At 32.7% G+C, this 22,120-nt stretch overlaps 3 protein-coding genes across 3 annotated transcripts; 1 reads left to right on the forward strand and 2 right to left on the reverse strand.

Annotated features, from left to right (window-relative positions):
- Window positions 1-1,121: 1,121 nt before the first annotated feature.
- On the reverse strand, window positions 1,122-4,714 carry LOC132758807 (mucin-2-like). Its single transcript, XM_060750506.1, has 6 exons — window positions 4,522-4,714; window positions 3,722-4,190; window positions 3,158-3,334; window positions 2,628-2,750; window positions 2,000-2,032; window positions 1,122-1,289 (listed from the first exon to the last, which is right to left on the reverse strand). The coding sequence occupies exons 1-6, from the start codon at window positions 4,574-4,576 to the stop codon at window positions 1,244-1,246; spliced, it is 903 nt and encodes a 300-aa protein (XP_060606489.1). The 5' UTR covers window positions 4,577-4,714; the 3' UTR covers window positions 1,122-1,243.
- Window positions 4,715-9,763: 5,049 nt separating this feature from the next.
- LOC132758830 (GATA zinc finger domain-containing protein 14-like) lies at window positions 9,764-12,827 on the reverse strand. Its single transcript, XM_060750533.1, has 3 exons — window positions 12,803-12,827; window positions 11,816-12,163; window positions 9,764-11,774 (listed from the first exon to the last, which is right to left on the reverse strand). Exons 1-3 carry the CDS (start codon window positions 12,825-12,827, stop codon window positions 10,474-10,476), a joined length of 1,674 nt encoding a protein of 557 aa, XP_060606516.1. The 3' UTR covers window positions 9,764-10,473.
- Window positions 12,828-15,364: 2,537 nt separating this feature from the next.
- Window positions 15,365-18,188, forward strand: LOC132758809 (uncharacterized). The gene has a single exon (XM_060750512.1). The coding sequence runs from the start codon at window positions 15,592-15,594 to the stop codon at window positions 17,899-17,901; it is 2,310 nt and encodes a 769-aa protein (XP_060606495.1). The 5' UTR covers window positions 15,365-15,591; the 3' UTR covers window positions 17,902-18,188.
- The last annotated feature ends 3,932 nt before the right edge of the window (window positions 18,189-22,120 follow it).

Below are 22,120 nucleotides of genomic sequence, written 5' to 3' on the forward strand. Positions count from 1 at the left end.
TTATTTCTTGTGTTTTTTCTTAATTGCTGATAGTGATCGAAAAAAATGTAATGTGATTTTATGTAATGATCTAATATGTAATCCTAACTTTTAGTTGTTTGCGCATTGAGTGCATAATCTTTAGTTGAATAGTAAAAAATAGTTAACATCCGTTTTCTTTGGAAGTTACTGCATTGGATTAATTGTGTGTCAAAATGGAACAAGCAGACGGTAAAAGCATGCAACAAAGGATTATTTAACGAATTTTATCAGTGAAACATGACAGGTGTCGTAGACAGAATGATGCGGGATACCATCGTAATTTCGTTAATGCACATTGTCAAAAACCATGTGATACAGTAGAATCATATTTCACAGATCATAACCGCATAAATGGGTTTGTGTTTTTATTTTCATATGAAACACAGCTTATTGTATGTTTATGACTGGTAGATATCAAAATTTCCTTTAAGAATTAAAGGAAAATAACTTATCAGGTTCACTTACAACTTGCAATGTGAGGACAGTTGAGTTATTGCTACTCTTGGTTCAATTTTGTTGCAGTTACATTTAGTTGAAAATTTCAGATCAATACAGTTTTTGTTTGGGGTAAGAAAATAAATAACGCATGGGTTTGTGATAAACGGTAAAATATCATCCCTTGTAAAATTATTACTAAGATCTCAGGTAACAGTATTTATCTCGGGATGATATTTTACCGATACCCAAAAACACATGTCTTATTTATATAATATTACTTATTGACTATAAATGCTATTTTCTTTTCAATTAAACAGTACGTGTGATTTTGATATAGATAAACATTGTGAAAAATGTTATCAAGATATGGAACGTGTTATAAACAAATTTTTCTTTGACGACAAGCGTATGGTTCATCTCACTTTTACTTCGAATGGACAACAATTGTTATGTCACATGATTTCTTATAAGACTGATAATTATGCAAAAGTAACATGAATGGTGTATATATCTGTAACAATATGCTGTCATTACATATTTGATTGCTGCCGTTGCCATACATTTTATATATTTCTTTTGACATTTTTTTATTACATTTCATTTTGCCAGTTGGTTTACACTTAAACCATGTGCCCATGAACTTAAAGAACAACAAGGCGAGATTAGATTATAAAGTAAAACATTTATTTTTGTAAAGACGAGACAACAATTTTATGTACATTTTTTTGTATAAATTTGGATTTATATACAGTTAATTATCATATTGGTAAACAGGCGATTTCCCTTAAACAGGTGGATTTGTCTCGGTCCTGATCATTGGAACAGATGATCTGAAAAAAGAAAAAGACATTTTAAACGTTTTATCATGAGTATCATACTAATGGATCAGATACATTTGAGCCGCGTCATGACAAAACCAACATAATGGGTTTGCGACCAGCATGGATCCAGACCAGCCTGCGTATCCGCGCAGTCTGATCAGGATCCATGCTGTTCGCTTACCAACTCTATTACAAGTAGAGAAACTGATAGCGAACAGCATGGATCCTGATCAGACTGCGCGGATGCGCAGGCTGGTCTGGAGCCATGCTGTTCGCAAACCCATTATGTTGGTTTTGTCGTGACGCGGCTCATTTGTTTTCTGATATACTTTTTATGAGCATTGTGTTGTTTTCGATCTATTTCACTACTCAAATATTTTGCAAACATACTTTATTATCGCATGTTACTTTGTGCTGTTAAAATAAAAGGTCTTTCGTATAATATAATAAAACCATGTTATTGTTTTGCTTTATGGAAAAAGAGTTATACTTTTTCAGGATATCTGCCCCTTATAAATGTTTTACGAATAAAAATATGAGCATCTTACTGTGTATAATTAAACAAACGATTCTAACGTTTTCATTGTTTTATAAGGAATGCAATATGTTGTTTTCCCCTCAATGTCGTCATGCAAAACAGCCTACGTAACTGTTATAAAGTGTAAATTGTAACATGACGTATTCAATGTATCATGAATAACATATATAAAATTATTTACCCATTTTTGCCCTTCTTTGGTTTCTTCACGTACCTGTATGAAATAAAAATGTACATTTATATGGTGACATAATGCTGTATATTTGTTAAACACAAGAAACAATGTTTGCAGTGGCTTACACATTATAATGTAAGCTAAGAAATAAATTCAAAACATGCTGCGGTATTGTAACTTGCTAGAATCGTTGCATTTGTATTGGCTACAAACATAATTAAAAAAAAAACACCGATTTTTTTATAGAAGAGCTTAACTAAACTTACAGACGGGCGGTTCATTAACTAAATGCTTTGATTATATATCTTAAATTAACTTTCCTTTGAACAAAAATATTTTCATACACCTGAGCCGTGCAAAACAGTTTAACATTAACATAACTATTAAAATGATATATTCACAATTGCTGAAGCTAATGCTAGTATAATTATAAACATGTCAAATTCTTCATAAAATCATACAACCAAAACACTTAGCTAACTAAAAATACGGCTGCTTCGTGTTCCAGTTTAATGCCAAATGATTTATCATTTAACAACAAGGTTATAAATTAACTGTGAGACAACAATTTTTTTATGGTCCTCAAAATATTTTTTTCAATGGTTTTCCTGTTTTAGATAAAATAAATACTTACATGACACAATTTCCGGCTTGGATAGAGTAAACATCTTTGCTATATTTGCTGACTTGTACATCGGCACACATGTCAACATCACGTCCTGGGATTGGACCGATAGATACGGATTTTTCTATTAACCTGAGATAAATTAGTTAAAGTTTTATATTCATTATTTCCACATTTCTAATATTTGGAAGACATAACAATAAGACTAGTTTTCAACAATAGATTAACTCCTTGTCATGTAGCATTATATTTGGTTTAAAATAGCATAAATGCTATACAAAGTATACTATGTTTCTTAAATGAAATGAAAATAATAAAAGATATAAGAAATTATGATCGAGTATTAGATCTATTAGATAACAAACATAATAACTGCAAAGAATGTAAATTTGAAACCTTCAGATAAAACCTGATAATACCATTCCAATGGTATATCTATTGCAAAGAAGACTTTGTAAATTCATGATGAATTGCGAATGAATAAACATATATAACCAAAAAAGACAGTAAATGATTGATAGTAAAATATTACGATTTACCTCTCTCCTTGCTCTATTGGTTCTACTTGTTCCGCACTTTTGCCTTTAGGATTTTTTTCTTTCTTTGCCTTTTTCGGCTCCTTTCCTTTCTTTGCTTTTTTCGGCTCCTTTTCTTTCTTTGCCTTTTTCGCTTTCTGTATTTTCTTTCCTTTAGGTGGTTTTGAAAGATAAACAGTTCTGAAGTAGATAAGGTGTGCTATAAATATATATATCAAATAAGTCATCAAAAGACACAAATAAAATGGAGTGTCTTTTCAGCATACATTTGAATAATATCATATACTTAATACAATCTACTGTCAATCAAACACATCCAATTTCCCACATCCGTACAGAAGATCAAAACATAAGTTAAAATGAATTACGATTGGTGTTATTCTATAACAAACCATCAAATTATGAACAAACGTGCGTATATATTTGACCTAAATACTTGAAATGTATTACATCATATAGATATTGACAATTATTCTGTGATCGCTAAAGCTTTCACTTAATTAGAAAAGATCGCTTTCGGAATATGTTTGCGAGTTAAGAAGAAAAAGCAAAAAAAATGTTGCTTACATTTGGCATTCTCTTTCATCAAGTATGAAGGTGACTGTATCTGTAATATCGTTATATTGTCCATCGGGACATGGTACGCTTGCGCGTTCTGCAGCCGCTGTCGTCTGCGTGTCAGCAGATGCCGCTGTGGTTTCTGTACTGGTTCCGGTAGTCTGTGTGGCGCTTGGTGTTGTTGCAGCCTGGGTACTAGAAGACGTCGCCGCTGTCTGGGTGCTGGACGAACTTGCTGTTGATTGTGCACCAGTACTTGCTGCCGTTGATTGTGCACCAGCATTTGCTGCCGTTGATTGTGTACCAGTATTTGTTTGTGTTGATTGTGTACCAGTATTTGCTTGTGTTGATTGTGCACCAGCATTGGCTGCTGTAGATTGGGTTTCGGAAGAAGTCTGTGTGGATTGTGTAATTGTGGCCTGTGTAGTTTGTGCGTTTTCCTGAGTTGTAACTTGTGCAAATGTAGATCTAGTAAACACTGAAAGAAAGAAGAAAAAAACTCCAGACAATGCACGTTGTACTTTCCAATGTTTAGAAAAATATAGTTATATTACATGTAATATTATTCTAAATACTTTAGCGTAATGCAACAATAAAACAGCATATATGTTTAAAACATCTATATAAATATATGTACAAAATAAAAATGTTGTAACGTCGAAATGTTGAAATATACGTTATCTATCATGAAAAGTTTTGATCTACTTTGTTCAACATCCTAGTCTTTTATGTAGAATGTTATGATAATCCTTGTATTTAATAAAAAAAAAACAATTCAAACTTATTTTTATAACATATAAATATTTTACCTAAGAGTCCAATTATCAAGAAGCCGGTATTTGACATTGTCTTGAAGATTGTCATTTTCTGTACCTCTGTCTTTCTGTGTGTTCGCAGTGATAGTACTGTTTTATCGTTCAAACAACCCTATTTGTACCTTTTAGGTAAGCCCGGAAGGTCATTACCTACGCAACCTTTGACCTCAATCTAATTATCATATTAATAAATATGAACATTGTTGGCATGCATTACGCGCGCGAATGTTGAAATCTGCATGAGATGAGGTATTTCTTTATTTATGAGTCACTGTTGAAAACATTGTTGTTTACAGAATGATAGTCCAGCAAGTATGACTTGTTGGTCGTTAAACTGGGACATGTCAATTAATCACAATGTTTGTACAAGTAAACAACAATATTTGTTATTACAAAATTCTATGTATAGAAGACAGATTATGACGTGTGTCAAAAGATGGATTTATGAAAACATAACAATCGTTAATCAATCTATGAGATATTTGTAGAGGACTTTATTTTCAATTTTAATACACTGACACCATATAAATTTTAATTAAGTTAAATATAACATTCAATAATTATAACTTCAGTGAATTTTCTTTTACGAATACATTTGTATTAGTAATTACTGTTGTTGTTTTTTGTTTGTTTTGTTTTGTTATTGTTGTTGTGTTTTTCCATTAGAAAACACACGCTACAAATACTCAAATATTTAATAAGCAGGTGGTGCCGTTTGCTTGAAATCTGTGATTTTTCTTTTTTTCTTTTCTTTAAACAATTCGGGACTACAAATAATTGCTAAACTCTATGAAATATTAAAGTCAATAAAATGGTCCAATTAAATGAGTTGTCTTTTGATAAAAAATTATTCTTGGTCATAAATGTACCACACCCTCGTGCTATGGTTTCTGACAAGGTATGCCATCATTAAAACAGTTAAGGTTTTTCGTTCTTTTATATTTTTTTAATTTATTTTGCTTCTCCCGAGCTTTTTTCTCAGATCAACCTAAGGTACTAGCACTTGTTTTTTATATACTCAAAAGTTTTTTTAATGTTTTTTCTGTGTCTGATTTTCTTTTCTTACTTTTATTTTGACATTGTACTTTTATATTGTCATACCATATAGCGTCTTGCTCATGATATCACCTGTATAACAATAAACATACATTGTACAGGTGTATGTTTGTCCTCAATGCACTATTTAAAGGCACATGAAGCCTTAGAAATAAATACATTTTTTCTTTATAAATGGCAAGCATGTGTTTAATACTGTTTTATAATGCATTTAAGGCGTGTTATATTACTTATCACCTCGATAAGGAGCGCTAAAAGTGAAATATGGCATAAAGGCAGCACAATGTAAACAAAACGGTATTTTGACTTCCATACAAAAAAAAACTAAACCACTAGAACTGCACTAAATGCCCGAACACAAAAGAAGCAAAAGTTACTTCAGTTTTATACCCAATGAAACTATAAAAAGATACAATCTTAAAGTGGTTTTGAGAAATAGAAGTGATATCATTTTGGGTGCTTACTGCATGGGTCTTTAATCTTGCAATGATGAAATTTTGGTCTTTCCGGAAACAAGGATTTCTAGACTTTATGGCCAGGTCTTATAGACTTTAAGTTTAAATTACTGTATACTGGTAAACGCCATGACTGTATTTTCTGTATATATGTTGTTTAAAGGATTGACTGTAAATATGTATATATTATTATTAATTATGCAGATGAGATGGAAATGTAAATATTATGAAGTCAACTGTATATCATCCCATTCCACGTTAGAGGTGAAAAAGCCCAGGGCAGGATAGTAGCAATTTGTCAACGATTTTTTATTTTATTTTTTAAAGAAAACAATAGTACAAATACAAATGTATTTATTATCATAATTTCTAATTACGATTATTTTGAAATCTACCTTGTTTTGTCCTCGTTTTCATACACTTAAATTTACGATATCTCGTCATAAAAAACAAGTATATAACATTTCGTTTCTCCAGACTCATTTTTCCATCATGAATGTTGATTAAGTTAAATTAAATTATTAAATATAATTTGTAATTGAATTAAGTTGAAACTAGAAATGTGTCCAAAGGACACAGGTGCCCACACACTCCACCAATTTGTCAATCTTATGTCTCTAGGTCAAATTTATTTTTTGGCTACATGTGCCCAAGTTGAAAACTAGAAATATTTTATTAAATAAAGGGCAAATACCACAAATACTGAATAAATCCACAAGAAAACCCCAAGGTGCATAAGTACACATGCTGACCAACATTCTTGTAAACTTTCAGGCCTACAGGTCATAAACTTTTTGAGTTACGTGCAACACAAGTTAAATATTGTAAATTTTTACTAAGTCAAGGGCAATAACTCTAATACAATATTAAAAATACCCACACGAAAATACCCAGGTGCGCAACTACACATGCTGAGCAACATTCTTGTAAGGTTTCATGACTCTAGGTCAAATACCTTTTTAGTTACGTGCGACACAAGTTGAAAATTGGAATTTTTTACTAATTCAAGGGCAATAACTTTAAAAATACTAAAGATATCCACACGAAAATACCCATGTGCACAACTACACATGCTGAGCAACATTCTTGTAAGGTTTCATGACTCTAGGTCAAATACTTTTCTAGTTACGTGCGACACAAGTTGAAAATTGCAAATATTCACTAAGTCAAGCGCAATAACTCTAAAAATGCTAAATATGTCCACACGAAAATATCCTGGTGCATAACTACACATGCTGAGCAACATTCTTGTAAGGTTGCATGCTTCTAGGACAAATACTTTTTTAGTTACGTGCGACACAAGTTGAAAATTGGAATTTTTTACTAATTCAAGGGCAATAACTCTAAAAAAACTAAATATATACACACGAAATTACCCAGGTGCACAACTACACATGCTGATCAACAATCCTTTAGTATTCATGACTCTAGGTCAATTACTTTTTGAGCTACGTGCGACACAAAAAGGGAACGGACGGATGGACGTTCCAACATTTTGGGTTTAGGGGCTATTTTCTTTGTTATTTTCTTTGTTTTCTTAAGGGCTACTAGCCCATAAACCCTTTGATCACGGAATGAACCTATTGCTCTCTTTTGTTCTCTTTACATTTACATAGCCCCTAAGCTCGGATGGACGGACAGACGGACGGACATGGGTAAATCTAAATGCCTCCCCATAGTGGGGTCACAAAAATGAGGTAACAAGTTTGTCTAACATTCACTCAAGGTTTTCCCTAATTTTGGAAAATCATACGGCAAAATATAGGTAAAAAACGAAAGCGCCTGAAACAATTTTTTTTTATTCTTCTGATGTAATTTATTGAACGAAGCTCTTAAACATGAACCGCGAAAACATGGGAAAAAGGTTAATAAACTGAACGAAACAGTCAAAAAGATTAACTCGCCAAAACAGTTATTCAACAATTTTTAATAAAAATGGGCGAAATTAACGCACTGAAAAACAATTATTAAAGAATATTTGCACAAACTGAAAGGAACTATTAATAAGTGTTAAATACGAGGAGGACAGTTTTTAGGGAGTTAAAATTTGAACGGAAGAGAACTGTAAGAATCGAACGCTTCAGTTTAATTTACTGTAAATGGTACCGAACTAAAAGATGCAGCTCGACACATATAATTATTTTAGCAGGTGTCGCTGCAGCAACAACAACGTTAATTATGACGTTTCGAAATCATTTTAGTTTTTAAAATCATTTTAGTTTTTATTCTTTTTTCTTTTTTTAATTTCATATTCTGTTTGTGAACTTTTGCATTTAAAACTTTGTTTTGATGTTAAATGTTGAAAGCTTGAGGCACATCGTCGCGTGTGGTTTGCCTGAAGTGACATATGTTACAAGGAAGTATGGTAATGAACCTGATATGCACATGGAAATTAATTTAAATTCATAAAAATTCAAATTCGGTTAAAACCAGTTAGGGCAAAATAAATAACCAGCTTTTTCAAGGCTACAAAAAATGTGTAATTTAGAATAACATGAGCTGACGTTATTTAACGCGACGTTAATATATAACGCCAACGTAATATTTGACAAGGGTTGTCTTTATTTTAAAATCTAACGTAAAGAGGAATAAGTCGTCTTGACATAGTATATTTAAACATTACTTGTAAAATTACGTAACAACGATTTTATTTCTAAATACATGTATATATAGATAGAAAGCTCGTAATTTAATGTAAGCGTTATTTATGCATGAAAATTAGTCTACAACTTGTTTATTATCTTTTTTAAAAACACACACAAATAATTCCTTTATTTTGACAACTGATTTCAAACATTTTGATTTTTTCTTCATTTCGAAATACTCATTACATAAAGTCTAATATAAATATATAAGAAAGAAAAGTTGGACTAACATATATGTATACATGGTGAAAGTTATATATAAGACATGTTATCTAAACAATATATCAACGTACGTAAATGCAAAAACGCACAAAAACGTATAAAACTTCGTTAAACGTTCCTACGTACGTATTAGATGTCCTGTAAGTAGGTCACAATGCAACAAACTGTATAATAGAGGTCGTTATTAAAGTATGTTATTTTTGTTTTCCCGCGATTTTATGAATGGGGACATTACTTCATTACGCTCTTAGATAATTACACAATTTGAATATCGAGTTTATATGACAAAAAGAAAAAGACAAAAACAAGAAGATAGATTGTATCTAAAACAAATCCATAAAAAAGAAAGTTTTCCATGAATTTGTAAAGCAAAAAAAAATTAGATTACTTAGAACCTATGCAATGTTTATCTCTTTAAAATTGAACAATTCAATTCTAAATAAAACATAAAGATAATTACTTCTGATCTGAATACATAAATTGTAAATCTATCAGTTAAGAACAGTTTAGATTGATATATATCTATAACCATAACCCGAATAAAGTACAAAATGTTAAAATTTATGACTTCAATTGTCTTTAAATGATTACAAAATGTATAAGTTACATTGTAAATGGCGTACTGTGGAATTTTAATGTGTTTTCGTAGAGAAAATAATCCGCTAAAAATGACATATTACCCCTGTCAACCGCACATTACCAGTGACCATTTCAAGAGAATGACCGCGCACTGGATACAATTGATCTCTTTTTTATGTGTTTCACTAATGAACGCTCGTAATGCTATAGAGCACGTGACCTCTTGATCAGGAAAGCACGAGAGCGTTGATACGTATGACAACTTTTCGTTTAAAGTCAAACAACAACAAAATTTAACTTTTCAAGTTTATTTATTTCTTTGTAATAAAATATGTCACTGACATTTTCATAAATATCACAAAATACGAAACAACGCAAAATCTTAAACCATAAAATGTTAAATTTTTTTTTACAAAGGTCATTGAGAATCTTTGTGGTATATTAAATGAAATAAATATATTTTAATTAACAATTTACCTTACAAAAACATAAAACATAAATGATTTGTGTCTGCGTGAAAAAAAGCCTCTGATTAATTCATACCATTATCATGGTTATGAACTTATAACGCAACGAAAAAAAGCCAACGAAAGTCCAACAAAAGTACAAAAAAACATAAATCGTGCTTGTACCTTTAGAGGGAAGCATTAATACACCCTAGTCATGTTTTATAAAGTGATTTGGGAAATCAACAAAAAAAATGGAAGGAAATGTATAAATGATGTTAACACGTCTATTTGTGATGTTACGAAATGACAATAATGATATTGATGGACGACCAAGTTAATAAAGAAAAAAAATAATGATATTATGAGGTAAATAAATATTTAAACGTCCAGCGTTTACTTGAGAAAAAAACATACAAAAATAAAGCAACGAAATCTCTCCATGACTATAACGTGAATGTACATTCATGAACAATAATAATTTATCAATAAATACCACGACACAATCTTGAAATTGTCCTAGTGTCTAGAACTAATATTTGTTCACGAAGCTTGCAGTTTCTTATTCTTTCTGGCTAACCGTCGGGATTTCCTTGACCCTTTCTTTGAGTTTGAACTTGGCTCTACAAATGGCGTTAATAGATCTGAGAAAAGTGCATTAATTAAAGTGTCAAACTTTCTCAACTTATTAACTGTGTTCTTGTCCATCGACTGGCCGTCATTAACGGCATTTAGCCAGGATTTGGTGTTAAAGTACATTTTGTCCAAGTCTTTATCAATGACATCGAAAATATTGTTGTCTTTAAGCATTCCTATTTGATCCTGTCCAAGTGGCACTTCTTTTAATTTATTCAACCTTGTATTCTTGGAATTGCGTTTTGGTTTAGAATTGTCACCAAAACCAAGTTGACTGTTCCACCAATTTAAAGATTCGGCGTCGTCGCCAGTCATCCAGAAATTCCAATCATCATCGAAGTCATCACTGTCATCACTGTCAGAGTCATCATCGTTTTCCAGAAAATTCCAAAAGTCGTCAAATTCAAAATCGTCGTCTGGAAAGAAGGGAAAGAATCCAGGTGGCGTAGTTGCTGGAACGGATGATGACGTCATTGGGGATGAAGTAGTTGACGCCTGTGATGTAGTTGATGATGTTAACGGCTGCTGCGTTGTCGGTGCGTTGGTAGTAGGATTTTGTGTAGTTGGATTGTTTGTTGTTAATGATTCTGTTGTTATGGTTTCCGTTGTTTGCCTTGTCGTTGACGAGGTATCCGTGGTTGTCGGCATCTCAGTGGTTGTTGTCGTTTTAGTTACAGGATCTGTTGTTACAGCTACATCAGATGTTGTCGCGGCAGGTGTTGGAATTTCTGTTGTTGATGGAATATCTGTAGTTGTTGTGGAAATTTGTGTCGTCGTCATGGGCACCTGCGTTGTCGGAATATTTGTTGTTGTTGTCGTTGTTGGTATTTCTGTAGTTGTCGTAGGCACATACTTTGTTGTTGTGGGAATCTGCGTTGTTGTTGTCGTAGTAGGTAATTGTGTTGTTGTTGTTGTTGTGTCGGTAGTTGAGTTGTTGTTGTCGTTGTGGGAAATTGTGTTGTTGTTGTTGTTGTTGGTAGTTGCGTTGTTGTTGTTGTGGTAGGTAATTGTGTTGTTGTTGTTGTTGTTGGTAATTGCGTTGTTGTTGTTGGCATCTGCGTTGTTGTTGTTGGAAATTGTGTTGTAGTAGTAGTAGTTGGAATCTGCGTTGTTGTTGTTGTTGTTGTAGTTGGACTTTGCGTCGTTGTTGTTAAAGGAATATCTGTTGTTGTTGTTGGAGCTACTGTAGTTGTTGTTGTTGTAGTATCATCGATTTCTGTAGTGACACTGTTAGTTGTTGTGGCTGTACCATCAGTGGTTGTATGCCACGGGAAAGTCGGAATCTCAAACGTTATATCGCCATTCAGTTTAATCGGTGTAGTGGTTTCCTGCGTCGTTTTCGGGGTAGGAAACTCTGGTATTGGGAATCTTATATCTCCTCTAGCAACAGATGGCGTTTCTGTGACAGTACTGAACTCGCCGACTGGTATACCTCCACCGTTTGAGACAGGATCTGGTTTAATGTTGGTATTTTGCGGTCGTCTGCGACCAACGAAAGTTTCCAGGTCGATAAGATTCTGTTTATTTATGCTAATCGGTATTCCTTCAACACGTGGAGGTATTGTAGCTGCATAACTACACGAAATACATAATATACCTGAAATACAAAAAATATTTACATACATTAATTTACAGGTAAATGTCAGTAAGGCGGTACAATGTTTTAAAAATAATGATCATCGCGACGTTGACAAACGTTTATTTATTATCTAAAGCTAGTCGTGAGGATTTTTTTTTTTTTTATTTTTTTGCTTTCATTCGCTCACATCTTGGAAAAAAACCTTTTTATTTTTAACGTAACAATATTCTTTAAATATAGATATTCTCCGGTAAACTATTAAAGAGCTACAACAGTAGATAAAATTGATTTACATTAAAGATCCCTAGATACACAAAATCATGTTTTATTTCTTACGATAGAATATACCAGTATAAAGAAGAGGTTTTTTTTTTATCACAATATTCAAAACGAGTATAAAGCCATTTTTTTATTTGAACGGTTCGATCAAGTTGTGTGTTTATTCGTCTTAATATTTTCAATATCTTTATCATTATCTTATCATAACATTATTATTTATTATTATTATTATTATTATTATTATTATTATTATTTATTATTATTATTATTATTATTATTATTATTATTATTATTATTATTATAATTATATGAGGTAAGTTGTTGTTTTTTAACTTAAATTTGGTTTTCAAAATTGTGTACATAAATAATATCACTTACCAATTAATACTCGAAATATCTGCATTGTTTTGTATGGAAGGCTTTTGTTCCTTTCTTGTGCCTTTAGTTGTAATGTAATGATACTAATGGTGAAGATATCACGTCTTATATATACAAAAAGGGCGCGCTATTTTTATGATTTTTATATCGTGTCTTCTCATTGACTCCCACAGGTCATTAATCAGACTAATTAGAAATTTGTGTATGAAAAATTGACATTTATGACGAGCCACGCGCAAAATTTTGGACCGAGGTCATCCGTTGGTGATTTTCGTGTCACTGTAGTGAACAAATATTCGATAATTGACTGACTACGTTCCTATGACCACTTTAACATACGGTAAAAAGAGAAAGGGGAAAGCTAGTGATGATTAAGTTGCTTTAACTCCATTTTGTTTTGATATACTGGTGGATTTTAATATACAATAACCACTATGAATGTAAGGCCACATGCACTGTATAACTATTATCTGTGTGATGCACACTTCTACAATTGTGAAAACGCGATTGGACGATGAAACAATAGTGAAAACGACATGATACGATGAGACGATGGTGAACACGAGATGGTGCGGTGATGAAAATACGATGACAAGATGATATAATCGTTATAGCATATCGAGATTTCACCATCGTATTTTCATCATCGTTCCAGCGAATGTCCGCACGGAACACCGTAGTCAGATCAGTTCACAGTTACCAACAGTGAGAAAAGGTATTTGTTGAGGAGAAGGATGGGGATTGGTAGATGACTTGATGATGACGTGTTAACCGACCGTAAAATATTGCTTTCACCATACACCTATTAATAACAAATACAATCTAAAATCTTATACATACTTGCCATTGTTTTTCACTTATTTTATGAACTTTTCATAACTAAAGTATGTGAGTTTATATTTTTTACGCAAAAACTTTGTCAGGCCCCTAAAAAAATGACGTGATCGAAATATGACGAATTTAGAAAAAATAAACAAACAAATAATACGGCACAGTATTATTATTTACAACAAATATATCATATGATATGGTAAATGTAAGTAATATCGATTTATAGCCAGTAATTCACCAAATCAATTATTAGACTATTTAATTAAAATGTACATCTACTCTTTAAGATGTTTAAAAGTTCAAAAAAGAATTTTAAATAAGTTTTATTTAATAAGACATATTTTTAGATATTGGCGAGCTATCAACAATGCAGTACAAAGATCTATCGTCTGTAAAAATTCTTATATAATTTGATAATAATATCCAAACTCAGTTGTGACATATTTCTGAAAATAAGTATTATTGAAGGAGGTGGCTTAGTGGTTAAGGTGTCTGCCTCCAACTGGGGATCGAACGTATAGTGGTGCGATACTTTTTTAAGCGAACCATATTGCGCTATAACGTTCAGTAGAACTACTAGTACATGTATTTCATAGAAACAAATTTTAATCACATTGTATAAATGTTTTGTATTGTGAAAAAATCTGGAATGTTTAAATGTTGTTTAGCATGGGTTTTATTTTAGATTGATTTTAGTTATAGATTCTTCACCGGTATTCTGCATGCAATTTACATGTAATACTATAGTTCATTACTTAATCAAGTACAATATAGCTGCCCGTTATCAGTTTTGCCGAGGGATATAAGCCCCTGAACCTGAATAAATATTTCATAACTTAAGTCTGGAAGGAATACAGATATATAAATAAATTTTCTGTTTATTGTTGATCGCGTCGGTGGGACATTAACTAACGAAAGGGGTCAATTTTTAACGTTTTAATTTGATCAAAATCCATTGAAAAAAATGACCCATAGGTCAATTTTTAACGGGGTAAAAATTTATTGTTACACCTCACTTAATCAACTATTTGTCCAAGTTAATAATATTTTATTATTTCGTTAACTTTAAGTATCAGAACGTTTTGTAGAACAAATAACTATATGAATTTAATTTGTTTATGTTACTTTAAACTCTTTACGCATCTTAAAACCTAACCTTGGAGTTTAATAAGGTTTTGTTTCAAACATTCTTTACCGATTAACTAAGGCATGTCTTCTTTAAACACACAAATAAAAATATCATCATTGTCTGACAGAAAAACAAGCAGCCGGTATCACGCAATAATTTATTTAGGGAAATACCTCCTATATCAAATACATTATTTGCTAGTATATGTCTTTCTTTAGGTAGATCCAAATTATAAAATATATTAAACCATCAGGCGAAAAAACCAACAATCGCGGCTATTATCCATTTACCAGTTTAATAGATCAAACTACACACAGTGTCCACCAACTTATTTATCAATTAATATCAAATTTCTCCAATTAGGTATACACGTTCCAAAAACGCGATTCTGAAAACAAATACTGTTTTCAAAGTATAAACACTAATTAGAAACCAAGCCACTAAGCCGCTGGTCCGTACCTAGTCTATTGTTCCGAGACCGTACCAACTGAAGTTCGATACTCCACGGGTATTTTAAGCCAGTTAACAATGTTTGCATTGTTTTATGTATGTGTTTACTTTAAACAAAAGATCATCTAGGGAATATCATAAACAATTTTTTTAATATAGTTGTATTTAAAGTTGGGTAGACATACCTGTAACGCATTTTAAAATGACGAGAACATGTCTTTGTGAATTGGAATTTGTTCTTATGACACGGACAGTAATGCATTTTGATAGATAAGATGAATATTAAAGCAGACGTAATATTCACTGGAGTATTCTTTATGTATTCTTTATCTACATGGAGTTAAATATGTGCAAATAATTTCGTAACCATTACTAGTACATGGGTTTAGCACAGTCGAAAATGGCACCTCAAACACCACCGACGTCTAAGACTCAACACTCAGTGACCACAAAGACTCACGTCTCCCATCCGACGTCAAAAACACCGACACATCCTGTAGCGAAGACGCCAATTCATTCAGGATCGAAAACTCCGACGTCAAAACCCGGTTCTAGAAATGGTTTACCTCCAGCGCCCCAGCTTACTGTGATAAAATACAGCATCGATATTGATGTACTGAAATGTCCCGTGTGTCTGGAAGTGTTTAAATCACCGAGAGTAATATCGTGTGGTCATTCCTTATGTGTGGAATGTCTAAACTCTATCATCTTATATACAGAATCATCAAAAATTAAAGACTATTTCCAGTGTCCAGTGTGTCATAAAAACACCAAACCACGAGATATACGTGCAATTCGCCAAAAATGGGCACATCAGTTCCCGGTTAATTCTGTAATATTGCGTATGTTACGAAATGCCACTGTAAAGAACACAACAGATAATGGTGTACACAAAGCGTTTTGTGAAGTTTGTCTTGTAAACAATCAAACACGGCCAACAACTTCCTACTGTAACAGCTGCTTGGAACATCAGTGTGAAGTGTGTGCCGGACATCACAAAATACGCGAAGAAACGAGGGATCATGACGTCATTACCTTTGTCGTAAAAGAGGAACCGACTGAAAAAGTAGAACACGTCACTAAACCGGAAGTACAACGCAAACACCGTGCACATAGGAACATCCATGGCGATGAAAATGACCGACGAGTTAAATTTGATGCGTTGCGTGACGGGCGTTTGGTACCGTTAAGTCCAGCAGTGGTAGCCCAGACTGTTACGACGGCAGATGGTTTTACAGAGAAAAATATCGTCAAGTTAGGTTTCTTTAACGGGAACGCGCCAAATGACTCAGCAACTTCTGACTTTCGGGCAGTAACATTCCTCACAAACAATAAAATCGTGGTGGCTGATCATGCAAACAAAAAACTGAAGTTGTTTGACATTTCGCATAAAACTCGAGTGGAACTTATCACAGATTTAAACATCCGCGCGGACCCAAGTCACATGTGTCGGGTGGATGAAAACACTGTAGCTGTAACCACTGAAAGAGCTAATGTTTTTCACATACGTCTGTTTACAATAAGGGACAAAATATTTCATTTTGTTCACCGTACTGTAGATAGCGTGCCTCTAGGAGTGAGCTATATAGATAATACTTTCGTTTGTTCATTTCTAGAACACCAAGCTTTATCTAAATATCGTCTTACAAAAGCACAACAGCGTAAGGTCGGCATAATAGCCCATGATCGCTCAGGAAACGACCTGTTTCACCACCCCGGGGCTATGACCTTGGGAACTTGGGAGGGTATGCCTGTAATCTATATCGCGGATGAAACCGAGTACGGTGTCACCGTAAATGCAATTGATCTTCATGGTGACAAAAAGTCGTCAGTTTTCTTTGAATGTGCGTTTCCAAAGCCAAAAAGCGCAAAGAAAACGTCTAGCGGAACGTCTAAATCCGGACGTACAAATAGAACACGGAGTTCTTCTAGAGCACCTAGAAAAGAAGACGCTTCTGATACTATAACTGAAAATACACGGTCAGTCTATAAAAGTCAGAATACTAAAGATGTAAGGGGTAGTGAAAGGAAGTCTACAAGTCATTCAAGAGACAACCCCGCCGAGCGACTTAGTGGTCGTCATACATTCAGACGTGTAGACGACTTCGGTCGGACAGTAGTTGAACGTCGTGGTGGTAGAGAAATTGAACGTCCATCTATGCCATCGGCATTGAAAAGTGAGCTGTCAATTGACCTAAATAAACTGACACGAGATGACGACTTGAATGAAACTATCGGGAAAACAGCGAGCAGAAGGTCTGCCACAATTGAGAGTAAAGCAGTGGCGAGAGCTCAAAAGAAACCGGTCGGCAAAGTTCTACCGCAAACGAATGGCTCAAACTCAAAAGCGTCTGATAAAGCCTCCAGCGACAACCCAGAATCTACAATAAATTTAAACTCAACGATAACATCAAATTCCACTGTTGGAACTGTAACATTTGCAGCTCCACCGAAACTTGTGTATCGGGCAGACAGTATTGCTGTCGACCACGGTGGTAACATTTACGTCTGCATGTCCAGCTGTAACAAAATCCACCAAATGTCGGCTGACGGGCGCGTGAAGCGTGACCTACTTACAGAGAAAGACGGACTGGTGGCGCCAAAAGTCGTCTGCTTCTCACAGAAGAATGATATTTTTATTGTGACAAGTCTTAAAAATAACAAAGTTCTCATGTTTAGGTTGAAATAATTTGTAATAGAGAACTATGAATGAAACGGAATATTTCTAACCACAAATACTAATCGTAAGTTTTATTATGTACAAAATCACAATGTTCCATATATCTCTACCGTTCATGCATCTATTATTGACTTGTAACAGCTTTTTCACTTTTTGTGTGTTTCATACTTTACTTAACACATGTTTTAAGTGAAACATAAACGTCCTTGAATGAACATATAATTATGGGGATATAATCAAGATCTTTTAATGTCAAATTTTGTTTAACAATCCATGACAAAAACTCAAACTAACGGAGCCTGTAACATTTTCAATTATACTGTGTTATGCGCTTAAAGGTTTCCATTAAATTTTATCTTATTCATACACATACACATGTAGTTACATTAAATGCTTTTCCTATGACAAGCATTCCGTTTTGTAATAATCTTCTCATATTCAATAAAAATCTTATAAGGTATTGGCGCTAAATTTTTTTTAAATATGTAAAAGAAAATGTTAATTCACTTTCACAATCTTCTTAAAGTTTGTGAATAATGTTAATGTTATTCAGCTATTTAACTGAGTTTTGATGTGTAGAATATTGTGTAGGAAATCCGTAGACTCGGATTAAGAAAAGATAAAATAGTTATATTTTTTACAACTTTATTCAGCAACAAATTTATTTTAAAATGTTAAAAATAGTGCTTCCTGCCATTCAACATTTAAATACACATTTTTTATGGAATACAATAAAAACCTTCTAGTTTTTTTTCTATCAAAAAGTAGAGAATCTAAAAGCTTTCATACATAGAAAGAAACACTTATTTTCAAACAATGCATCTGATCAAAAGATTGGATATTCAACCTTGACCTGTTGACTTTGTGTAATAAGCCTCGCCTGCTTTGAATTTGGAACAGTCCATTTAAACTTGAAAGGATTTCAGTATCAACATTTGAGCTACCAGCAGCGCAGAATTTGGTCAGACTGTACGGACGCACAGGCTGGCCTGGCTCTATACTGGTGGTAGAGGACAGTCATTTTTGGTTCCAGTAGATTAAGGGTTAATAACTTCATGTGTTGTAAAAATTTGTTAACAAAACAAGTGTGTATGTAAACTAACATTTTAACTTATTAAGTGTTGTGTGTGAGTTATTCAGGACTTCATCATAAATGAGCCGTGTCACGACAAAACCAACATAATGGGTTTGCGACCAGCATGAATTCAGATCAGCCTGTGCATCCAAGCAGTCTGATCAGTATCCATGTTGTTTGCTTTCCAACTCTATTACAAGTAGAGAAACTGATAGCGAACAGCATGGATCCTGATCAGACTGCGCGGATGCGCAGGCTGATCTGGATCCATGCTGGTCGCAAACCCATTATGTTGGTTTTGTCGTGACACGGCTAAATATTAAAGCGACACACCTCTAGATGAGAAAATGAGAAAAATAATTTTTCAAAAATCAAACTAGAGAATCATATATTCATATTTAAACAAACACTAACAATTTAGCTGAAACTATATCTATAATTATGCCAAGTATGACATAATTTACTTTTTTCATCCCCAAAATGTTCTTCTCTGTAACAAAGTAAGCAAGATATCTGCATTATTTTGACAGCACCATGTAAGTTATGTGGATAGAAGGTGTCTAAGGCATAGTTAAATCATTAAGTTGTATGCTTATTGATATATTGACTCTTAAGAAAATTTAAGGGTTCCAAAAAAAACTAAACACCTATCTGGAGGTGTGCTGCTTGACATATTGAAGACTTTTTGATATATTGCGAAAATCTTACACAATTATTTTCTAAATTCTGATCAATTGTGTCTAGTATAAAGTGTTGAGTATTAATTTAAATTAATTTAATCATAATTTAAATGTAAAACAGTTTACATAGCAACTGTTTATTCTTATTACAAATTTTGTACATTACTGTTTTCAACATATTTGGCAGTGATACAGGTGTGTAATCATAGCATTGGTAAGATGAGTTTTTCTAGTGAGATACTGTGTTTAGAAAAAACTTGTTAAATGTATATAATACAACATGTGTGTGGTGATTTAATAAATTTATATCTATATGTACATGGTTATGTTATGAATTTAACATCAAACAATCCTGTAATAGAATAACATCTTACCAATAAATAAATAAAATAATATAGTAAAATATCACCTCCATGTATAATAAAAAGGAGACTTTTATCTTTATTTTTACTATATTTCTTATATTTATATAGAATTTCAAACCATGAATTTTATACTCAGTGTAAAATATAAGATGGACAGACAAGCCACAAACATTTTAAATATATCAATATCATCAACATAATTCCAAAATTAGAATTTGAAAAATCTCATATAAGGGCCAACCATACACATCAACAATGTCAAAAATATTTCCTTTCTTGATGGACAGTGCTCAATTTGATGATCAGAAAATGTTAAAACAATAAAAAAAATTATACTTTAAAACCAAATGGAAATCAATTACTAGCATTGTAATGGAGGTGTGCATTAAAATAGGGAGAAAAGCTGAGATGACTCCCTTAAAAAGAATAGAGGAAAGTTTAGTGACAGGAAGTGGGGAATGTAACAATGCAGCAGTGCTATATTAATTTAATACATACAAGCAATGTATGTTTGTCTGCTTGGGTTTAATGTCACACGACAAAGGTCATATGGCAACATTACAGCTTTACTGGTGGAGGAAGACCTCATGTGCCCTTCCATGCATTATTTCAGGCACAACCAAGTAGAACCACCAATGTTCTGTAAGCTAAGCAATGTACGTAAAATGTCAAGAATTTATGGGTAAGAATTAATTCCTTGTAAAAACAATACAGAAAGAACATTGTAACCTACAGTACATGAGTTTTAAAAGGATATTAATAACTGTCAACAATGCTAATGTTAGGAATTTGGAAACAACATTTTAACCATGAGTGTGTTAGCAGCAACCATAAGTATTTTTTCACCATTTGGTCACATACCCGTGCCAATTTTGTGACTCTGTAAAAATGCTATTGCACAGCTGTGCATATATTTTGACGCAACGTCATATTTTTGCGTTATAGAAAATAATATAAAGACGCCCTAAATGTTAGTGTATTCTATAGGTGTGTCAATGAATGCAAGTTAAACAATCTTTATTTTGGGTATGTTATAAATAAAATATCATATTTGTGTAGGTTCATTACAGAATAAATTGAACTTGTTGAATAAATTTATTATTCAACCTACATGCATTCAATATTCTCTATATATACTTACAACTAGACCAGCCCACATTCTTGGGAGACTGACTAGCTACTGTACTGCTCAATTTATAAGTACGTTCATAATGAAACCTATTTAATCAATAAAGGGCAGTTTTTAATTCAAAGCACGGAAACTGTCTTATACAATATCGCAAAAGAAAGGTTATTTTAAAACTTATATACTTGCAAAATTAATCGATATGTAGAAAATATATTTTAGTTTTACGAGATACAATGTTTATCATAATAAAATTGATAAATTTGGATAAAAAACTAAATGAACGTTTAAGTTTTGTTAAAGCAACAAACCAGCAAATATTCAAACTAAGACACTTTAACTTTATTAAACATTATCTGACGCCTTTTTCCTAAAGTATATAATGCTTAAAGTAAAACCAACTCAAAAATGTAATAAAACTGACTTCATCTTCAATAATGTCGACATAAAAAACTAAATTCTTCCAACTGAAAACAACATCATATAATACTGTTGATTATTTATGTGTATATATTTCATTAAAAACAAACTGCAATAATAAATCTTATCAAATAAAATTTACAAAACGAGATATTATAACCATTATTATTTCCCCAACATGTTTTTTTTTTGGTCAAAAGAACACCTAAAACAAGATACACATCAGTAAACTTATGGACAATCAAACTTGTATTAAAAGACTGCTAAAATGGTCGCTTAAAGCTGCATAGCTCCAGATCAGCTAACATACTTCAAGAAATTCTTACTTGAGGAAAATGTACTTAGATTTTAGAAAAGTAAAAAGATTAAAGTAATAATAATTTACATGAATTGCGAGTTTAACTGACTGATTTTTAAAATATTTTTACCAAATTTCTGCTGCTTGACTAAAGCAGTAAAAGCTATCTTTGTATATTCTGACCTGTGTTTTGGTGATTTTGGTAGATTTTAAATGCTGTTTGCAAAGGGTAAATAACTTCCTTTGTTTACTTGACAATATTTT

Source organism: Ruditapes philippinarum, unplaced genomic scaffold (assembly GCF_026571515.1).
Source record: "Ruditapes philippinarum isolate M1 unplaced genomic scaffold, ASM2657151v2 ctg300_1_1_1_1, whole genome shotgun sequence".
Taxonomy (NCBI): domain Eukaryota; kingdom Metazoa; phylum Mollusca; class Bivalvia; order Venerida; family Veneridae; genus Ruditapes; species Ruditapes philippinarum.

Coding starts and splice junctions, on each gene's coding strand:
- LOC132758809 (XM_060750512.1), top strand. CDS start 15,592: ATGGGTTTAGCACAGTCGAAAATGGCACCTCAAACACCACCGACGTCT.
- LOC132758830 (XM_060750533.1), bottom strand. CDS start 12,827: ATGCAGATATTTCGAGTATTAATTG. Junction 12,164..12,802: donor GATATTTCGAGTATTAATTG/GTAAGTGATATT, acceptor TTTGTATTTCAG/GTATATTATGTATTTCGTGT. Junction 11,775..11,815: donor GTGGCATACAACCACTGATG/GTACAGCCACAA, acceptor ACAGAAATCGAT/GATACTACAACAACAACAAC.
- LOC132758807 (XM_060750506.1), bottom strand. CDS start 4,576: ATGACAATCTTCAAGACAATGTCAAATACCGGCTTCTTGATAATTGGA. Junction 3,335..3,721: donor GATGAAAGAGAATGCCAAAT/GTAAGCAACATT, acceptor TATCTACTTCAG/AACTGTTTATCTTTCAAAAC. Junction 2,033..2,627: donor CAAGCCGGAAATTGTGTCAT/GTAAGTATTTAT, acceptor TATTTCATACAG/GTACGTGAAGAAACCAAAGA.